General features: G+C 39.8%; 2 protein-coding genes across 4 annotated transcripts in view; both read left to right on the top strand.

Moving 5' to 3' along the window:
• The window catches only part of rc3h2 (ring finger and CCCH-type domains 2), a 35,986-nt gene extending 20,958 nt beyond the window's left edge, over positions 1-15,028 (top strand). The window contains exons 14-20 of the mRNA XM_059539270.1: positions 81-233; positions 5,891-6,104; positions 6,186-6,270; positions 7,888-8,065; positions 8,136-8,266; positions 10,447-11,279; positions 14,947-15,028. Of these exons, the coding sequence (XP_059395253.1) occupies positions 81-233; positions 5,891-6,104; positions 6,186-6,270; positions 7,888-8,065; positions 8,136-8,266; positions 10,447-10,567 (882 nt within the window). The 3' untranslated portion in view covers positions 10,568-11,279; positions 14,947-15,028. The remainder of the gene's footprint in view (positions 1-80; positions 234-5,890; positions 6,105-6,185; positions 6,271-7,887; positions 8,066-8,135; positions 8,267-10,446; positions 11,280-14,946) is intronic.
• A 3,865-nt stretch (positions 15,029-18,893) lies between these two features.
• Positions 18,894-22,536, top strand: part of LOC132127796 (rab GTPase-activating protein 1) — a 125,857-nt gene continuing 122,214 nt past the window's right edge. For 2 of the 3 annotated variants that reach the window (XM_059539911.1, XM_059539910.1), the window contains exon 1: positions 18,894-19,028. The gene's annotated coding sequence lies outside the window, so the exon portion shown is untranslated. The remainder of the gene's footprint in view (positions 19,029-22,536) is intronic. The other variant, XM_059539913.1, reaches the window with a different exon arrangement.

The following is a 22,536-nucleotide window of genomic DNA, read 5'->3' as shown; positions in this document are numbered from 1 at the left end:
TTTATTTGAATCTGGCAGCCTGTTGCACACGGGTGGGTGTGAGATAGAATGTTGTCATCTCACTCTTTCTCCTCCTTTAGCATCCTGAGGGTGTAGGTGGTGGGCGTATGACTTGTAAGTGTCATGGTGGAGAAGAGAGTCTTGCCCACTACTCGCCCTGGTCGTGCAGCACCATCAGCCCATATGAGTCAGAGCCCCACCATTTGTCAACCCACTCCTGCTCCAAACAGCTAGTAAGTGGTCGCTTCACAATGCAATTGCACTCATTTACTTTCATAATGGCTTACTCAATAACACATTTCTATTGATTCCTTTGAAGGCCATCAAAATGAATATGAATGCATATGGTGGAAGTGGAGTCACTTCTTCAAACTGAATCAACAGTGAATGCATAAGGGTAGAAATAGAGTCACTTCGGATCAAATTTACACTGTAATACTTTAAAATGAGGTCATTCTTTATGAGATTCATATTATTTCTCTTAAACTGAATCAATAAAGAACATGTAGAGTGTACAAATGGAGTAACTCCAGTAACAGATCAAATTTACACTGAAATACTTTTAAATGTACTTATTCTTTAACATATTCCTATTGATTCCCTCAAACTGAATCAACAATGAATGCATAGATGGTACAAATGGAGCCACTTCAGATCATATTTACACTGAAATACTTTTAAAAGTGCTTATTTTTAACAGATTGCTATTGATTCTGAATAAACTTAACTGAATTAAAGATGAACATGTAGAGGGTACAAGTGGAGTCACTTAAGCTTCACACTGATTTTCATTTAGATTTGCATACGATATAACATTACTATTAATTGAATTAAAAATGAGTGTGTAGAGAGAACAAGTGGAGTCACTTCAGATAGACTCCACAATGATACAAACTGTTACGACTGGGACACAGGAGACGAGAGATCCATGAGCAGTGTGAGTTTATTGGGTAATCCAAAATCAGAATCAAACAAGCAGGGGGTCATAACCAAAATCAGTCCACAAACAAACAAACAGGAACAGGAAATACAAGGAACGCGAGGAAACCAGGTGACGGAAAGTAAGGACTCCATGACACAGACAGAAAACAGACCGGTTAATACAGGCAGGATAATGACTATGAAAGTGAAGACACCTGAGTGCAATTAACAGGTGTACAATTACCGTGATGAAGGGACAAGGCTTTGTGGGAAATGTAGTGCCTGCGGTGAGGTGCCTATTGGGAAGTGAGACCACTAGTGGACACCCAGGGAAACACAGACCAGACACCGTGACATTACCCCCTCCTCTACGGAGCAGCTACCAGATGCTCCACCCAAACACCAGAACAAACCAAGGAACACAGAGACCAGGATGGAGGTGGACCGGCGGAGGACCAGGGGGAGGGACGGAGGGCCAGGCAACAGAGGGAAACAGAGACAGGAAGTGCAAAAAACAAAGAGACCAGGAGGGAGGTGGACTGGCAGAGGACAAGGGGGAGGGACGGAGGGCCAGGTCCACAGAAGGAAACAGAGAAACAAAAAAAAGAACACGAAACAAAACACAAGACCAGGAGGGAACAGAAAGTTAGGGGCCCAGGGCCGAGCCGACAGGGCAAGTATCCTGTGTGGATCAGGTGGAACTGGAGCCGTGGAGTCGAGACAGAAGCCCACCAGGGCGGCGCAGAAGACCACCACATCCGTGCGGTCGAGACAGAAGCCCACCAGGGCGGTGCAGAAGACCACCACAGCCGTGCGGTCGGGACAGGAGTCCACCAGGGCGGCACCGAAGACCACCACAGTGGGATCGATGACACAGGAGAACAAGTTTGGTTAGGCAAGTCTGAAACAGAGAACATGAAAAGTTTAAGGGTTGCCTCCGTGGCCACGACAGGATAAGTCGAGCGCTCAGAGAGTTCGGCTGAGAGGTGACGAGGCTCTGGAAGTTCGGCAGAGACGGGGAGAGGCTGTGGTAGATCAGCAGAGATGTGGAGAGGCTGTGGTAGTTCAGCAGAGACGTGGAGAGGCTCTGGTAGTTCAGCAGAGGCGTGGAGAGGCTCTGGTAGTTCAGCAGAGGCGTGGAGAGGCTCTGGTAGTTCAGCAGAGACGTGGAGAGACTCTGGTAGATCCGTGGTGTTTTGACTGGATTCAGGAAGATCAACGGTGACTTGACTTTGCTCATGAAGATCATTGGTGACTTGCCTTTGCCCATGAAGATAGTCTGTGACTTGACTTTGCCCATGAAGAACACTGGTGACTTGCATTTGCCCATGAAGATCATTGGTGACTTGCATTTGCTCATGAAGATAGTCGGTGACTTGAATTTGCCCATGACGAACACTGGTGACTTGACTTTGCCCATGAAGAACACTGGTGACTTCACTTGACTCCTGAGGTCTAACTGTGGTGGTGCTTAACTCATGAGTGTTAACGGTGACTTGACCCGACTCTGGAGGGTCAACGGGAACCTGACCGACTCTGGAGGGTCAATGGGAAACTGACCGGACTCTGGAGGGTCAACGGGAACCTGACCGGACTCTGGAGGGTCAACGGGAACCTGACTCGACTCTGGAGGGTCAGCTGTGGCTGTTGTCTTGTGCAGTGGCACTGGACCGGTGGCCGTCTTGTGCAGTGGCGCTGGGCAGGCGGCTGTCTTGCGTTTTGGCGCTGGGCTGGCGGCCGTCTTGCGCAGAGGCGCTGGTCCGGCGGCCATCTTGCACAGTGGCTCTGGGCTGGCGGCCATCTTGGGCAGTGGTGCTGGGCTGGCGGCCATCGTGTCTGGATAGAAGGGTGTGGTCTGTGTATCCCACTGCGATGTTGAAGGTAACTGGTGAACCCCCAAAAGTCCAGGATCTCCAGCCCCTTCATCTCCCACCCAGGCAAAGGGTCATCCAGGCAGTCATTGAACAGGTCCTTCAGGGCCTCATCATTATACCCCAGTCCTACCACCAAAGTCCAGAACTCTTGTGCCACACCACCCACCTTATTCCCCCTTTGACGGAGGGTGGTTAATTTAATGACTCTTCTCCTCCGCTCCTCCATACTGGCTGGAGAATGGAGACAAAATCCCACACCGCTGGATCAGATTTGATGGAGACCTTCTGTTACGACTGGAACACAGGAGACGAGAGATCCACGAGCAGTGTGAGTTTATTGGTGTCAAGGAAACAGGTCAATTTAGCTCAAAGGGACTCATTTAAGATTTTAAAGGGAATTTGAACAGAATCACTGTTTCACGGCTGATCACTGAGACGCCCTGCGATTCACTGAACGAGCCGTTTAACATCAAATCTGCGCTGGATATTAATGTCCAAAGTATAGTGAAAACACTATCAATTAGCACAGTAACAAGATCGGCAGTTTAAGACATTAACTTGTAAGCACGAAACACAAGATACTTCTCTTTTCAATATGAATAGGGCTTTATTAGATAAATCTAAGACATATAAACTAATCTAACACATAAACGCACGCACTCACACATTCACACAAGTTGCAGGAAGATCGAAAGTTAGGGATAGATGAGTTTAAGAGAATGGAAATGTGGAATCCCAAGTTTACAGCAATACGTTAAATTGCATAAACATAAACAACCATCAATCACTTAATTAACCCTCGCATTGAGTTCCTCAATGAGGTTAAAATTATATTAGATACACCAGCACAAATGTCTGAAGGTACATTGCCTGGTAAAGTTGTCGCTGATTGGCTGGAAGTTCAGTAGTCGTTGAAGTGACGTCTTGAGAAGGCCGTGGGTTGGACGTTGGCTGAAGATGGAGTTGTGTGGCTGGTTGAAGTTGAACGGGCACCCGAGGTCAGGCTTAGGAGACTCGACGTTACAAAACTTAACTTAGAACACGAAACTCTCAAACGGAAAAGAAAAGAAATAAAGTTTGACGAGACTATAGCTGGTGTTTCTTCTCATCGTGGCTAAGTAGCAGCAGGCGTGCAGGCTGAAGCACGCTGGGACCGCGCTCAAAGAACAGTGATGACAAACAGCATGGCTAAAAGCTAAAGCTAAGAAGCAAAGCTAAAAGCTGGCATGACTGATAGCCAAAGCAAGGCTAGAACTAAAAGCTGGCATGACTAGTAGCAGAAGCATAGCTAGAGACTAAAAGCAAGATTTTATGGTGTCCTGGGTATTTAAACTGGCCTGTTGGCCACACCTCAAATGTTGTCTTGACCAATCAGATATTGTCTTGGCTCAGGGGCATCATAAATCATATGTTTATCTTACCAAGCATGTGGTCCGAATTTTCCCGCTCTTGCAGGGTATAATTTTGGACATGATTCCTATAACACGAATATGATATATTTGGCAAATATTTGATTGTCAGGACTATTTAAAGCAAGCAGTTTCCATCACAAACATACCAAACATGATTATGAATCCTTAAGTTATCCCATAGTTATTAAAAGACATACACAATAAGTGATTATAAGATGATAGTGAAATGTGTGGGTTACATATAAATGAATATGGAGTTAAGCGATGGACTGATTCATTTATAAGTCTTTTTGAGTTCATTCTGGTCCATATATATGTACAAAAGACAGTTTATTTGCCATTCTCTTGACAAAGACTTCTGTGGAGACCAGATGTTCAAAGCCCCTTCCCCCTTAGGAATTTCAGTCTGGTTCTGTTAGGTGGGGGGGAAGTCAATGCAAGTGTTTAACTCTCATGGGTTTACATGTGATGTCCAGCGTTGCATTTCAATTACGAACAACAAATTTGACAAATCTCTTCTCCGAATTGAAATGGTCAATAATTGATCTAGTGGTGTTAATGTTGAAAGCTGTTCTGTGAAAGCTTTGGTTGGTTGGTTATCTTGCTTGGGACTTGTGGCACAGAATGTTTTATGACTTCCTGAGGAATTCGGCTCGTGTTTCAAACACAGCCCTGATCGACTCTTTAATTTGTCTGGTTCGAGTCATTTCTGCTACATTGGGTAATCCAAAATCAGAATCAAACAAGCAGGGGGTCATAACCAAAATCAGTCCAAAAACAAACGAACGAACGAACAGGAACAGGAACTCGAAATACAAGGAACGAGAGGAAACCAGGTGACGGAAAGTAAGGACTCCATGACACAGACAGAAAACAGACTGTTTAATATAGGCAGGATAATGACTATGAAAGTGAAGACACCTGAGTGCAATTAACAGGTGTGCATTTACCGTGATGAAGGGACAAGGCTTTGTGGGAAATGTAGTGCTTGCGGTGAGGTGCCTATGGGGAAGTGAGACCACTAGTGGACACCCAGGGAAACACAGACCAGACACCGTGAAACAAACTTAATCATCTTAATCAGTAACATATTCCCATTATTTCTGTCAAACTGAATCAAGATAAATGTGTAGCATAAGTGGAGTCACTTTAGATTTATTAAAATCTAAATCACTTTAAATTTGTTACCATATATATGTAACACATTATTGTTATTCTCTCAAACTGAATTAAAAGTTAATATGTAGCATGTACAAGTGAAGTTGCTTTGTACAGACTGCTTTATGACTAGATTTAATTTATAACACTTACCTATTTATTAACTCTGATTGAAAAAATGGACACATTCACACTGATTCTCTCTTACACTGGCTTGCTCAGTAACATATTCAAAATGATTCCCTCAAACTTAATCAAAATACCACAAATGTGCACACCACATTTAACAGTTTGAGCTACAGGTACAAATTGAGTCACTTCATATTACATTCAGACTGATTAACTAGTAAATCATTTTGCCCTGTAACACTATAATAATTATTTCAAACAATCAAAATGAATGTGTAGCATGTAGAACTGGAGTCACTTCACCGTAATGTGGTGACCAGTTTATCTCACAAAGCAGTGCTTCATAAGTGTGATTGTGTTACGATTCCTAATTGAGATCTAATTATCTGTCCTCAGGACGAGGAGAGTGGCAGCAAACAGTGGCTGCACATGTTCGAGCCCTACAGGCGACTGAAAGACGAAGATCCCATCATTCCTTTTGGAGAGGGGCCCATCATCTCTAAATGGGGAGCCATCTCTCGGGCTTCCCGCACTGGTTTTCACACCACTGACCCGGTCCAAGCTACTGCATCGCAGGGGTGCGCCGGCACCACATCAATCAACTTCAGAGGTTAGAATTCATATTGCTTTCTATGCGTTTGACTGAATTTCTTTGGCTTTGAGAGTGATTCATCTTCCATTCTCTTAACAGACTATAGATCTCATATTGGTCACCGTGACCTCAGATGGGGCCCACGTGGATCTGATTCTTCTAGTCACTCCAGCTTTCTAGAAAGGTACCAGTTCAAACTGAGACATCTTGTGTAGAAACTTTATTTCTAAATGAAAATGCTTAGTGTTAAACAACAACAACAACAACAACAAAAAAACTTGGGGGTTGGTCCTGTTGACTTGAGCCAGTAAACAACCACCTAGTAACCACTCTAAACACCTTAGCAAACATATAGAAGCCATGCATGTACAAATTATGATTAATTACTTGTACATTAATTTTACTGGATTGTCAGGAGCATTGTAGCAGTAGTCTTCACAGTGTTTTCCTGTCTTCACCCCCACCCCATCCCTCCACAGTCGTCTGGATGTCCTCTGTACCGTTCTAAAAATAGAGCAGCAGCCGGAACATAACTCCTCTCGTTTGTGTTTGCAAAGCTCTTACACACTGCAAAGAGGGCTTACATTTCATAGTCTCCTCAACACCCACAAGTCCATATCTGCCTGCTACAATTCATCTACAAATATCTTAAATGAGCAAAATGTGTATGACTAGTTATATATAATGTCTTGAAATTCATTTCGTGATCTTAAATTATTGTACAATATTCTACACCATTGTTGTGTATTTTGTTCTGAAATCTAAATAGTAATTTTAATCAATGTCTCTCACACCAGTGATCATTTTTTCACTTATTTAAATTACCTCTGTTGTCAATATCAGGGCAAAACTAACATGCTTTTAATAAGGATAATATATTTTCATATATAATTTAATATATACATTTATTTATAAAGATTCATTATTCATTTTTGGAAGAAGTTTATTTTACATTTACTAAGGCTGCATTTATTTGATCAAAAATACAGTTAAAAACAGTGATGTTTTGAAATATTATTAGAGTTTAACATAACTATTTTTCTATATTAATATATTGTAAAATGTCTTTTATTACTGTGGTACTAAAATAGCTGAATTTTCAGCATCATTACTCCAGTCTTCAGTGTCACATGATCCTTCAGAAATCATAATAATATGCTGATTTGCCACTCAATGTGTGTGTGTGTATTTGTGTAAAACATGATAAATTTGTTTCAGGATAAACTGAAAGCTCAAAAGAACAGTGTTTATTTGAGATTAAAATCTTGTGTAACATTATAAATGTGCTTACTGTAAATTTTGATCAATTTAATGTGTTCTTGCTAAAAATAATGATGTAAACTTTTGAACAGTGTGTGTGTGTGTGTGTGTATATATATATATATATATGTTATAAAAAAAATAAAACATACATACCTTTTTCTTACATTTATTTATAAAGATGATTTTGGCAACACTTTAAAATAAACACTTATTCACTATTAACTACGACATTTCCCTCAATAAATTCCTAATTTACTGCTTATTATTAGTCACCATGATTCTTAGCCATTTCATTTTATAGCTCACAGATGAACCTACAAAAATCTCCTATTTTTCCCTGTTGTGTGCTCTAATAGTAAAACATTGTTTTTGGTGTCAATGATGATTACTCATAGGGCAGATTCTGAGTGGGAGAACACCTCTCACCTGATCTCAATACTGAGTTTCTAGTCTGAGAACACCAAACAACAGAACCGATTGATTTGTGTTCCTAGCTTTGGTTTGGTTTCAGAGCTCAGTGTGTTTCTGTGTGTTTCAGCGATCAGCTGGGAATGTCAGGGCTGCATGTAAGGCATGATTCCTTATGCAGGGGGTCAAAGCAGGGCAAAGATTTGCTGGGTAAGGATGGGACGGAGAGTGATCCTGACAGAGACATCGAGCTGGAGCTGTCCGCTCTGCACATGGAGGACACAGAGACACAGGACTGCAACTCTGAGGTAACTTTTAGTCTTGAAAGCCTAGATTGCATTGGGTTGTTTAGTGTCTAATTGCTTATGTAATCTGAAGGACTCTATGGAAACGCAAAGCCGGTCCAAGAACAGCCGCCTCTCTACAGTCTTCTGTAATCCAGTGGCAAGTTCTCATTTGGAAAACAACCTGCCTGACAGAATGGACACCCACCTTATGAAGAAGATAAGGTAAGCAGAACTTTGTTGATACTACAAACAAATCTGATTTGGTGTTCGAAGCCCTATTTTTGGGGCTGACTGTTCGCTTGTCATTTTGCTAGTGATGAAATTGGATCAGTTTGTTTGAAGTCAATATCCAGTGAATCTACAGTACATTGGTTGCTGTAGTAATGATTTAAGCATCAGCACAATGTCAAGTTACTCAAACAACAACTGCGTGGAAAGAGAGGAAAACTTTGCCAATTTTGATCACAATATATAGCTGCAATGCTGAATATAAATAACATACTGTGTCCAGAATTGCTGACTGATTGTGGACGTATCCACTACAGAGCATAATTTAAAAAATAGGGTTATTATAGTTTAGAAGTTTTAATTTTGTTTCAATATTTTCAGTTTATGTTTTTGTATTGTGTATGATGTGGTGTGAACCGACCCACAGAACACTGTATTTGCTTTATGATAGTTTTGCAACAGACATCATGTTGCAACTCAGCACAAAAAAATAATACAAACACGTTTCATTGTATAAAAATAGCAAAAAAGTCTTGAAATTTAATATCATTACTGCATAGCAGTGTTTCCCCTAGGACTCCCTTTTAATGGTTAAACTAAATTTTATTAATCATAAAGTATGTCTAATTACTGTACTTAAAATCATGAAACTTACTGTAAACAATTAACATCAATTTATTAAAAGTTTTTAAACAATTACATGTTTATGGCCCTATGAATATATCTACCTTATATTCATTGTTACCAAATTCTGTCTTTTAGCATGTCTAATTATTTGAAACCATAAAACAAGTTTCATTTATTCTAACAATAGTTTTGTGTATTTAAATTTTTAAGGCATAAAACATTCATTTAATTTATGTACACCATTCATTAACACAGAGAAATGCATAAATTCAGATTTAAATAGTCATTTTGGTGCTGAATATTTACGAATACTAGTAGATGTAGGAGTGTGCTCAGCTCTGTGCACGCATCAGGACAGAACTCCACTGTGTGCGATACAGAGAGCGACACCATGTAACGTAGAGGCCGAAAGGACATAAAAACGTGTAAATAAGATAAATAACATAAGGCTATTTAGTTTGTTTAATAAAAGAACAAGGTATAGACCTGGGCCCGTATTCATAAATTTTTTTGTCAACGTGCTTACTAACTATGCACACAGTGATTGTCTGAGATTCTCTGTCAGAGATTTATTCACAGGAATATTGAAGAGTGCAATATTATGGTGCCATATTCAAATAAATGTTTAAAAATAACACTGCTAATTGCCACATTCAAATAAAGATTTATAAAGATTTAGATGTACAGGATATGTATAATTATATGTTCAGCTAACTGTCAGCCTCTTATATGTATGCTTCTCATAGTTTGTGAATATGAATATACACAGCCTTTTAATTAACAGAGTACAAAAACGTAAAAGAAAACCAAACTGGACACAAGCACAGCTGTTACTTCTTGCCCAGTGGGTTAATGAAACCAAGGATATAATCAAAGGAAAATTTGGAGTTGGGATAACATATAAACCAAAGGTGATACCTTTTTAAAAGCTCATTATTGTCAAATGTTTTTAAAATGTTTATATTCTGAGGCAGATTGCCGACAACAGCCATTTTAGGATAGTTTTTGGTTTAATTTTAGTGACTAAGGAGTCCTCTTCATTACTCCTAACCTTTCACAGATTTAGGAGCTAGTTTTAGAGCTAAAACACTTCGTGAAATACTCTTAGAGCTAAAATTTAGGAGTCCTAAATTTAGGATTGACACGCTCCTTATTTTTAAGATTTTCTCCTAAATTATGAGTTATGAGCTAATTTTAGCCTTAAGATGTTTTGTTAATACAGGCCCTGTTCTATAGGAAAGGTAACTTTAAATAACTTCTGTTAAATTTAAAATTAAATAAAATTTCAGGGGAAACACTGGCACAGACTTAACAATATGCAAAATAATTAACATAACATGGAACCAACTGAAGATATTGTATTGATATTAGCCATATTATTATATGACAGAGGAATGTGTACCAACTTACCACGCACAACCGTTGACATCAACAACTACAAATATTGGAAGCATTTTCTCTCCCATTTTAAAAGTTGATAAGCTTGTTTATGTATTATTAAGAGATGTAATTTATTATTTATCTTATGGTGATTTATGGTATTACAGAAAGACCCTCTCCCCTGGAGACCTCAGTATGGGACAGATGTCAATGAGGACATGCTTGCCCAGGCCTGGAGAACCTCCGCGACCCAGTCCAGGACATGAGATGCTGCTAAACGGTAACTGAGGTGGGCTGAAAACACCAGTCCTCCTCATGTTCTAATTCCATGGGGTCATGCCAAGAATCCACCATCCTCCTTAGGTAGAAGGTAGAGTTGTCCTTATAGGAGTCAATCGAGGCAGCGAGACGCAGCCGAAAGCCTTCTGTATTCATGTGTTCTCTTCATAAGAGCTAGCTATGCCCTGTAATTGTAATCACTCATCATCTGTTCAGAGTCTGTTTGTTTTTCTTAATCACTGCTTGTGGATGAATGTTCACGTTGAGTCACAACTCCACCTCAGGTAACTTTCGATGTCAGCCAATCAGAACTCTCTCCAAGCCAGGAAACCAATTACCCAAGTCCCGTAACGCTGTACAGAAGAAACGGTTCTCGCTAGCTTTTAGCACACTGAGGAAACCACACTCTACAGTATGATCATTATATAGCAGACTCTTCCAATATATATATTTATATATATTAAGGATAACCAAGGTGCTTGGAATCTATAGTACATGCATTATTATTATTATTATTATTACAGTGTTAGCCACTGAAATGTTATGTGCATTTATTATTTGTTGGGCATCATTGTTTGAAAAAGCCATTCATTGATCATTGTTTAAATGTATGTGTGTGGATTATGGTATAATGTCTGGTATCTCTAAGAGACATTTCACAGGAAATCAATATTTTGTAGAAATATTCAAAAGAAACAATTCACCCAAAAATGTAAGTTCTGTCATTCTGTCATCAGAGACCAGAAGAGGGTCTAGTCTGAGTCTAGACAGAGACCAGAAGAGGGTCGAGTCTGAGTCTAAACAGAGACCAGAAGAGGGTTGAGTCTAAGTCTAGACAGAGACCAGAAGAGGGTTGAGTCTGAGTCTAGACAGAGACTAGAAGAGGGTTGAGTCTGAGTCTAGACAGAGACCAGAAGAGGGTTGAGTCTGAGTCTAGACAGAGACCAGAAGAGGGTTGAGTCTGAGTCTAGACAGAGACCAGAAGAGGGTTGAGTCTGAGTCTAGACAGAGACCAGAAGAGGGTTGAGTCTGAGTTTAGACAGAGACCAGAAGAGGGTTGAGTCTGAGTCTATACAGAGACCAGAAGAGGGTTGAGTCTGAGTCTAGACAGAGATCAGAAGAGGGTTGAGTCTGAGTCTAGACAGAGACCAGAAGAGGGTTGAGTCTGAGTCTAGACAGAGACCAGAAGAGGGTTGAGTCTGAGTCTAGACAGAGACCAGAAAAGGGTTGAGTCTGAGTCTAGACAGAGACCAGATGAGGGTTGAGTCTGAGTCTAGTCTAAAACCAGAAAAGGCTTGAGTCTGAGTCAACACAGAGACCAGAAGAGGGTTGAGCCTGAGTCTAGACAGAGACCAGAAGAGGGTTGAGTCTGAGTCTAGACAGAGACCAGAAGAGGGTTGAGCCTGAGTTTAGACAGAGACCAGAAGAGGGTTGAGTCTGAGTCTATACAGAGACCAGAAGAGGGTTGAGTCTGAGTCTAGACAGAGACCAGAAGAGGGTTGAGTATGAGTCTAGACAGAGACCAGAAGAGGGTTGAGCCTGAGTCTAGACAGAGAACAGAAGATGGTTGAGTCTGCGTCAACACAGAGACCAGAAGAGGGTTGAAACTGAGTCTAGACAGAGACCAGAAGAGGGTTGAGTCTGAGTCTAGACAGAGACCAGAAGTGGGTTGAGTCTGAGTCTAGACAGAGACCAGAAGAGGGTTGAGTCTGAGTCAACACAGAGACCAGAAGAGGGTTGAGTCTGAGTCAACACAGAGACCAGAAGAGGGTTGAGTCTGAGTCTAGACAGAGACCAGAAGAGGGTTGAGTCTGAGTCTATACAGAGACCAGAAGAGGGTTGAGTCTGAGTCTAGACAGAGACCAGAAGAGGGTTGAGTATGAGTCTAGACAGAGACCAGAAGAGGGTTGAGCCTGAGTCTAGACAGAGAACAGAAGATGGTTGAGTCTGCGTCAACACAGAGACCAGAAGAGGGTTGAAACTGAGTCTAGACAGAGACCAGAAGAGGGTTGAGTCTGAGTCTAGACAGAGAGCAGAAGAGGGTTGAGTCTGAGTCTAGACAGAGACCAGAAAAGGGTTGAGTCTGAGTCTAGACAGAGACCAGATGAGGGTTGAGTCTGAGTCTAGTCTAAAACCAGAAAAGGCTTGAGTCTGAGTCAACACAGAGACCAGAAGAGGGTTGAGCCTGAGTCTAGACAGAGACCAGAAGAGGGTTGAGTCTGAGTCTAGACAGAGACCAGAAGAGGGTTGAGCCTGAGTTTAGACAGAGACCAGAAGAGGGTTGAGTCTGAGTCTATACAGAGACCAGAAGAGGGTTGAGTCTGAGTCTAGACAGAGACCAGAAGAGGGTTGAGTATGAGTCTAGACAGAGACCAGAAGAGGGTTGAGCCTGAGTCTAGACAGAGAACAGAAGATGGTTGAGTCTGCGTCAACACAGAGACCAGAAGAGGGTTGAAACTGAGTCTAGACAGAGACCAGAAGAGGGTTGAGTCTGAGTCTAGACAGAGACCAGAAGTGGGTTGAGTCTGAGTCTAGACAGAGACCAGAAGAGGGTTGAGTCTGAGTCAACACAGAGACCAGAAGAGGGTTGAGTCTGAGTCAACACAGAGACCAGAAGAGGGTTGAGTCTGAGTCTAGACAGAGACCAGAAGAGGGTTGAGTCTGAGTCTAGACAGAGACCAGAAGAGGGTTGAGTCTGAGTCTAGACAGAGACCAGAAGAGGGTTGAGTCTGAGTCTAGACAGAGACCAGAAGAGGGTTGAGTCTGAGTCTAGACAGAGACCAGAAGAGGGTTGAGTCTGAGTTTAGACAGAGACCAGAAGAGGGTTGAGTCTGAGTCTATACAGAGACCAGAAGAGGGTTGAGTCTGAGTCTAGACAGAGACCAGAAGAGGGTTGAGTCTGAGTCTAGACAGAGACCAGAAGAGGGTTGAGTCTGAGTCTAGACAGAGACCAGAAAAGGGTTGAGTCTGAGTCTAGACAGAGACCAGAAGAGGGTTGAGTCTGAGTCTAGTCTAAAACCAGAAAAGGCTTGAGTCTGAGTCAACACAGAGACCAGAAGAGGGTTGAGCCTGAGTCTAGACAGAGACCAGAAGAGGGTTGAGTCTGAGTCTAGACAGAGACCAGAAGAGGGTTGAGCCTGAGTTTAGACAGAGACCAGAAGAGGGTTGAGTCTGAGTCTATACAGAGACCAGAAGAGGGTTGAGTCTGAGTCTAGACAGAGACCAGAAGAGGGTTGAGTATGAGTCTAGACAGAGACCAGAAGAGGGTTGAGCCTGAGTCTAGACAGAGAACAGAAGATGGTTGAGTCTGCGTCAACACAGAGACCAGAAGAGGGTTGAAACTGAGTCTAGACAGAGACCAGAAGAGGGTTGAGTCTGAGTCTAGACAGAGACCAGAAGTGGGTTGAGTCTGAGTCTAGACAGAGACCAGAAGAGGGTTGAGTCTGAGTCAACACAGAGACCAGAAGAGGGTTGAGTCTGAGTCAACACATAGACCAGAAGAGGGTTGAGTCTGAGTCTAGACAGAGACCAGAAGAGGGTTGAGTCTGAGTCTAGACAGAGACCAGAAGAGGGTTGAGTCTGAGTCTAGACAGAGACCAGAAAAGGGTTGAGTCTGAGTCTAGACAGAGACCAGAAGAGGGTTGAGTCTGAGTCTAGTCTAAAACCAGAAGAGGCTTGAGTCTGAGTCAACACGGAGACCAGAAGAGGGTTGAGCCTGAGTCTAGACAGAGACCAGAAGAGGGTTGAGTATGAGTCTAGACAGAGACCAGAAGAGGGTTGAGCCTGAGTCTAGACAGAGAACAGAAGATGGTTGAGTCTGCGTCAACACAGAGACCAGAAGAGGGTTGAAACTGAGTCTAGACAGAGACCAGAAGAGGGTTGAGTCTGAGTCTAGACAGAGACCAGAAGTGGGTTGAGTCTGAGTCTAGACAGAGACCAGAAGAGGGTTGAGTCTGAGTCAACACAGAGACCAGAAGAGGGTTGAGTCTGAGTCAACACAGAGACCAGAAGAGGGTTGAGTCTGAGTCTAGACAGAGACCAAAAGAGGGTTGAGTCTGAGTCTAGACAGAGACCAGAAGAGGGTTGAGTCTGAGTCTAGACAGAGACCAGAAGAGGGTTGAGTCTGAGTCAACACAGAGACCAGAAGAGGGTTGAGTCTGAGTCTAGACAGAGACCAGAAGAGGGCTGAGTCTGAGTCTAGACAGAGACCAGAAGAGGGTTGAGTCTGAGTCTATACAGAGACCAGAAGAGGGTTGAGTCTGAGTCTAGACAGAGATCAGAAGAGGGTTGAGTCTGAGTCTAGACAGAGACCAGAAGAGGGTTGAGTCTGAGTCTAGACAGAGACCAGAAGAGGGTTGAGTCTGAGTCTATACAGAGACCAGAAGAAGGTTGAGTCTGAGTCTAGACAGAGATCAGAAGAGGGTTGAGTCTGAGTCTATACAGAGACCAGAAGAGGGTTGAGTCTGAGTCTAGACAGAGACCAGAAGAGGGTTGAGTCTGAATCTAGTCTAAGACCAGAAAAGGGTTGACTCTGAGTCAAGACAGAGACCAGAAGAGGGTTGAGCCTGAGTCTAGACAGAGACCAGAAGAGGGTTGGGTCTGAGTCTAGAGAGAGACCAGAAGAGGGTTGAGTCTGAGTCTAGACAGAGACCAGAAGAGGGAGAAGTCTGAGTCTAGAAAGAGACCAGAAGAGGGTTGAGTCTTGAGTCTAGACAGAGACCAGAATAGGGTTGAGTCTGCGGCGAGACCAAGACCATGAATATATGCTCTAAGACTCGGACTTGTGAAGTACAACACAGAATTTTGGTAATTTTTGGGTGAGCTGTATCTTTATTAGCTATAGGCCACAAACAGCCAAATATAATTTCACAGTTCAGTCTTGTTTGAGGATGTGGAATTGTTTAGTGTGTATGAAACACCTAATACAGTGACAGTTCCTGTCTGTTGTTTACAATAGTCAAATGTTCACTTCGGTTTTTATTTTTGCTGTTGTTGATTCCTGTAATTTCAGTTTAAAGAATACAGATAATTAGACTGAGTTTAAGGGTTCTTCAGTTTCCAAAATTCTAGTTTTCCCTTATTTTATTACAAAACATTGCTAACTTCCATGAAGTTGTTGGGATATTTTGTATCAGTTATTAATTGTTTGGTCAACTTTTTGAAAGTACAATCAACCCTACAGTATCTACAAACCATTAAGTTTTTGAGGATTACTTCATGCTTGATTAAGAGAAAACAGGAAAAATAATCACAGTAACTCCAAGATTGCTGGTGTTTTCATGTAGTTTTGTGCACTGTGTTCCTGAAAGGAGATGAAAACTGTGTAACAGTGCATAGAAAAACTCCCATTTAAAATAGCATGTCAGTATCTAATTATCTAATTTTTTTTTTTTTTTGGTTAACACTTTTCTCCGGTCACTGATTTCTCTGTTGTTAAATGTATTGACTGGACCAGTTAAGTGTGTGTATTATGTTTGAATTAGTGTGCATATTGTCTTTAGCCTGAACAAAATATGAATATGAATGCATTATCACTTAAGACTGTTAATCACGGTTTTACTTATGTGGTATTAGTGTTTTTCCACTTAAAATGAGAAATGTGGAGTGAATCTTCCTGGTCTGGGCTCAAGCACTGTCTCATTAAAACTAATTTTGCCTCCTGCAGTCAAAGCGTTTTTCGACAAGCGATGTTACAGCTGCACCTTCCAGCAAAGACATTTTTTGCAAAATACCTTTTGAACGATATACAGAAATTTTTAATGGATGAGTCCTAGTGTGTTGAAGCGTAACATCTTGTTGATTTAGTGCACATGTAAAGATTTTTGCCTTTATTTTTGGTTCATCTTCTATTTGTTGGGCCTCATCTGATATGAGAGTTTCAAAAATGGCGCTGGGTTGGTAACGATACGAGTTTCCGTTCTAAGTTTCTCTCTAGCTATTAAATTGCCTTTAAAATGTCACTTTTCCTATATTATCACCCGTTGCAATGCAGCAAAGCCTTATAAGTACATGATTGACTCGTTTATCTGCCCAGCTCAGCCCTGTATCATGCATGCTGCCTTTGGCAAAGAGGTTCTTTGGCAAAGGAAGTATGATTGTGTAGTTGTGTCACACAACACCCTAGTGCTGTGAATGTCCTGCACTGTATCTTGCATTTTACTCACTTCTTATAGCATTTACTGTCTGCTTGTATGGATTAATATCAGGATTATGATTGTTATTGTTTTACACCATAGTTCTGTAGTTTTTTCCCCCTTGGAAATGTCAGTTTTGTTTGCATTTAAATTTAAAAAATGTGCTTAGCTGTAATAATTGGGCAGGACTTGTTTGGTTGTCATGATGCTTGTTTTTGTTCTGTATGCAACTGCATAAACAAACTGTGTTGAATATTTTTACGTCTGTATTAGACATTTTATTTGCAAATCTATTGTTCGATTCAATTGTAAATGAATAGAAGATGGGCATCCATCATTTTATACAACCAGAGCCATCATTAGATGGACATACTGCACATTTTTATGATATATAATCAGATAAATTAGGCTATTTATGGTCACAGAGAGAAAGAGTGTAAAAGTCAGGAATATCTTTTGATGAAATAATAGTAGATTCATATTTATATTGCATTTGTTTCTTTTTAAATACCACCAGGCAAAGATTTCCCTTTTGCTTGTGGCAATGCAAGGAAGAATAGAAATGTAGCCAATGCACAGTCGATTCTTACTGGTTGTTTGTTTGTTATTGCTCTTGTATCTTGGCTAAGCTTGGCTCTGATATGTAGGGCAAGCTGGTGAAATGAATCTAAAGGTCATGACATGTAGTTGCATGCCAAGATAATAAACACAGTTACATCATCACTTGAGTGTTCAGACTCTTTCTTATACCCCCAGGATGCAGTTTTATGAATAAGCATGACATCTGCTGGTGTATGGTGGTACGGCACGTGACTGTGGGCTACTTGACTGCAATTTCCTCACCTGGTCAAACTGAAGAACTTGACTTCATTTGCAGCTTAAAACAAATGTTTTGCTATGACGTGTGGTGTGAAAATGAGAAGGTGTCACAATGCTCTTTAAAATATTTTCATTCAGAAATTGCTAATACATTTCACAAACATAGTTACAAAGTATTGTCCATTAATGTTGAATTAAACATGACATTTTGAAGTAGAAAATGTGATACAGTATTGTCTTATAAAATGTGCGAAAGTAAAATGAAAAGTTTCCCAAACAAATGGCGAGAGAAACTTATTTTAAAGAGGAAGGAAAATTGATCCAAGCCAATGTTGTATCATCACAGCCTGGATTGAAAGGACCATATTTATGTTATAGGCCTATTATAGTTTTTACATGTTTATACTATTTTACTATTTTTGCACACTTTCAATAAAATAGTAAGAACTATTTACCTCAGACATCAACTTTTCTTTATACTAGCAATATATTATATATATATATATATATATATATATATATATCGAACACCCCACTAAGCCTCAGAATTTTGTAAATCAAAAGACTGTAACAGTGTTTTTTAATATTACAGTTAATAGGAAATACATACTAATCTGTCAGAGGAAGATTTTGTTCTAAACCGCATACCGCTTCATGTTGCTTTATCTACATTACCCATGTATTCTATTCATAGTATATGGAAATTTTCTGTATGCGTGAATTACCAAATACCACTTGCATAGCCCTTAGCCAGTTTAGACACCACAAATCATTTTCACAACCCAAAACTTTTAAAGCTTTTAAAGAGTTTTTGTCTCCTGGAAGTATTTTTTTTCTCTCAGAAAGATGTTTCATCTGAACAATTGGTTGATAAACAACAGTAAAATCTATTGAACACACTGTACTTCTATCACCCACAGCATTATTTTTATGTCTGTCCAAAATATGGCTCTACCCTGTCTAAGGTCTATTGTATTATACAACAGTTCTTCTTTGTAATGTTCTATACTAACATTCTACGTTTTCTCTACAGTAGGCCTACATGTATACAACATGTTAAACTTGCATTTACTATCATTTCTTATTTTTAATTGCTCTTTTTTTGCCTTATTACTTAATTGGACTGCCAAATGTAAAAAGAAATTGATGCAAAATAGATAAAAAAAAAAGTGTGAAATTGTGTTTATTTTCTAAATTATAAACTGATCTGTTCTTTTCAGGTAAAAACGCAACATAAATTAAAATGACAACAGTGTAGCATACTGCTGTTTGAAATGTTTTTCTTCCTCAACTTAAAAATGCTCTATCAGTATGCAGAATGTAGTATATACTACGCAGAAAGCAGTACGCTAGTATTCGATTCCATTCCGAAGAATGCCGAAGAGAGCCGAAGAGAGCGGCGGCGCATGCGCAGTGCGAGCGGGGTTTGGTTTGTGTTTACAGCAGCACCGTTGCTGGCTAATGTCTATCGCTGTTATGTCAAGCCTCTCTGGAATAAAAAGCTTTTGTGGAAACAGGTAGGATGAGTGGCAACGATGCACACCTCCGTGTTTTAATGTATTCTACTCGTCCTTTTCGTTATTCAGTAGTTTAGTCGTTTTAGGAGGAAGATATAACACAATATGCAGATTTGGATTTGAGGCTAGCATGCTACAGTGTATTAGCCCGTTAAAGGCCGTGTGCTGATCTCTGCTTCACTGCATGACTCAAAACCTGCAAAGATCTGCTGTCTGCACAGCATACATCCCTATCTGTGTGATAGATTCTGTTTTAAACAAAGAAAATCGAAAAACATTATTCCAACAAGGACTATGTTTGTGTGTTACTGTCTAAGCATATATAATAATATATAATTGAGGATTTGCTCGCCTCTCATAGTAGAAATGCATAATCTGCAACAGATACAAACATAGCTGCATTAACGTTACTAAATTGTATCGCATGTGTAACGATCCTGAATCTACTTGGATGTGTTTTGATGGTCATGTGTTTGATTGTACTAGCTAGTGATTACGAACCGATTCATTTAACGCTAAATCCACCAAAAACATCCTTGACTGTTTGTTCAGTGACTGCAGTTTGTTGTGACTTTCTTCTATGTGTTAGGGTATATATATATATATATATATATATATATATACACACACACACACACACACACATACATAATATCAGATTGTAGCCATATTTCTGCTAGATTTCTGCTTTAATTTGATAAAAATGTTTATTTATCCCCTGGCCCTATTTAAATACACTCTCTGAAATATTTCTCAAATGTCAGGCAGATGACAAGCTCAACTGCTCAACAGCTAGATGGTTATCTGTCTGAAGTCCCCATCCGCAGAAGTGATAACAGTCTTGCCTACTGGAGAAGTAATGCACTTTCTAGTCCTACAGAGAAAAATTTCAAATGCACTTCACCTAAATGCACATTGTTTTTATGAGAGACCAGTTCATTTTAAAACCTTTCTGCAGGCCAGTAGGCCTGTACATTATTATTTAATATACACATGAGTGGGATAAATTTTTAGTTTGAATTTTATTTTATACTGTGCATTGTTGCAATGTGCTTAATAAATATTTGCATAATTTCTAATTATGTATTTTTATGTTTTTTTTAAAAAAATAATTTATGTAATTGTAATTATCTTTGAAACTAATATTAATTTATGCAATTGCAATGTCTTAATTTTAGTAAAGTTAGTACAAGGTCATAGCAATAAATGCAATGGTACTAATAATTGGCATAATTTCTTTCGGTGTTTCGGTTTTCAGCCTTGGTTTTCTCTTTTTCGGTTTTCGGTTTCGGCCAAGAATTTTCATTTCGGTGCATCCCTAGTGTTAACTGTGCTACTTTACCATTTAAACTTTTGTGGTAAGTAAAACAAGAAATATTTTTATTCAGCAAGGATATGTTAATTTGATCAAAAGTGATCATAAAAATGTTTATAATAGAAAAGATTTGTGTTTCAAGTAAATGGTCATCAAGGAGTCCTAAAAAAATTATCACTGCTGAAAATTAAGCTTTTAAATAAAATTGTAAAATATATATTAAAATAGAAATATAAATATTTTTAATATTAATGTAACAATATTTTGCAATAATTCTATATTTTTGATCAAATAAATGCAGCCTTGGTGAGCATAAGAGGTTTCTTTCAAAAACATAAAAAAACGTCATGATCCCAAACTTTTGAACGGTAGTGTCTGTGTATGTGTATATGTACTCATTAGGGCTTGCATAGACTAGTCGAGTGATCAACTACTTCAACCACTAGTCGGCGCTGTTGGAAACAATCGACTACTCGAGCATGCATTAACCATAATGCATAAAAAGAGTTTGCAAGTACGAAGTGAATTTTAGGATTACAATATTGCGTGTAGCTGTTACTTTCTATGACCTTATCTATGTTGCATGTAAAATTAAAATATGAAAATAGGGGTGTGTCTGAAGCCGAATACCTTATTCCGAATTAGGGGTAGGCCGATCACGATCGGCCGATCGTTATGCGCATCTCGTCAGTAAAGCTGGTTCTCTAATCAATGGTAAATTTATTTGCCCATCTTCTCAGTTAACAACAGTTCTGTGTATTAACAGCGGCTCTATTTGAAATCACGCACCTGATGTAATTTACCGCTGATTACAGAACCGGCTTTACTGACGAGATATGCATTAACGATTAACGAAAAGGCTATGAATTAATAAGCGTTTATTGATAAAAAAAAACCATTTGATGTCTTTTCATTTACAGTAGCATGAACCAGAGTAGCTGAGTAACTCGAGTATCTTTTTTTTATATAAAAAATCGACTAGTAGAAATCAAATCAGTAGTCGTGCAACCCCTAGTACTCATATATGAACAGTTTTATATAAAATCTTTCATTGGTTGAAAAGCCTAATAGTAGACTGTAAGCATTATAAATACATTATAATTCCCAATGCGCTTGTGTTCCTCAAAAATAAACATACTCCTCAGTGCATGTTATGTTACCAAGGCAGCAATGGTAAATCGCTCCATGGTCTGTGTCTTCATCTGGGAAAAGTAACTGACTTGCAGCACCACTGCTTCCATATGCACATGTAGGACATCATGTTAAATTGTTTCCCAAAACACATGGGATCACGTGAGCTAAGTGATGTGTGAGCAGAGGACAGGCAGAAAGGCCCAGTGGATGAGCATGTGTTTAACAGCACAGTGACAGATGCCTCTCATCTCCGGGGTATGTGAGACAGCTGGCCCATGTGCAACTCCACCCTGTCTCCATATCACTGACAGAGACCACATGCTTCATTCTGACATTTGAACTACCACAACCCGTCTTGATGCGCTTTTTTTTTTTTTTTTGCTTATTCAATTTTTTATGGAAGCTTGTTTCCACCACAGGATAAAAAAAGAGAAAATAATACTAATAAAAAAAAAAGTAATTCAGGGCTTGAAAATGAACTTTTTTTACTTCAAAAAGTTAGGAGCACCAGCAAAAATTTTGGAGCATTACAGCTACAAATTATATATTAACAGATTTTATCCTTATATTAACTTTAATGCTTTCCGCTAACTAAAAGTTTTTTTTTTGGCGAGGATTAGGGTTGGGAACCGAGAACCAGTTCTTATTAGGGATGTGCCAATCCGATATTCAAATCGGGTATCGCTCCGATACTGCCATTTTTCTCTGATTGGCCAGAGAGGGCCGATCCAAATCCGAGATTGTTTTTTTTTTTGATTTTGCGAATTATACTGTGTTACTTTAAAAGACATACAATTGCTTAATGCAGCGGTTCTCAATTGCAGTCCTCGCGCCCCCCTGCTTTGCTCATTTGAATGTTTTTCTTATCCCTTCAGACTTTTTTTTCTATTTGAACGGAAGTGCCCTGCGAAGTGGACCTCACAGGATATTCCGACATGATAACTTAAATATATGTTCCATTCAAAGTTAAGTGAAGTGTGTTAGACGTGAATTTAAATTGTATTTATTTACAGATGTATATGATGTCACACTTGTCCGTGTGTGAAGATGTTGTGCAGC

The sequence above is a fragment of the Carassius carassius genome, chromosome 45, assembly GCF_963082965.1.
Source record: "Carassius carassius chromosome 45, fCarCar2.1, whole genome shotgun sequence".
In the NCBI taxonomy this organism is placed as follows: Eukaryota; Metazoa; Chordata; class Actinopteri; order Cypriniformes; family Cyprinidae; genus Carassius; species Carassius carassius.
Note: the sequence above shows the minus strand (reverse complement) of the source record. Positions and strands in the feature narration are given on the sequence as shown.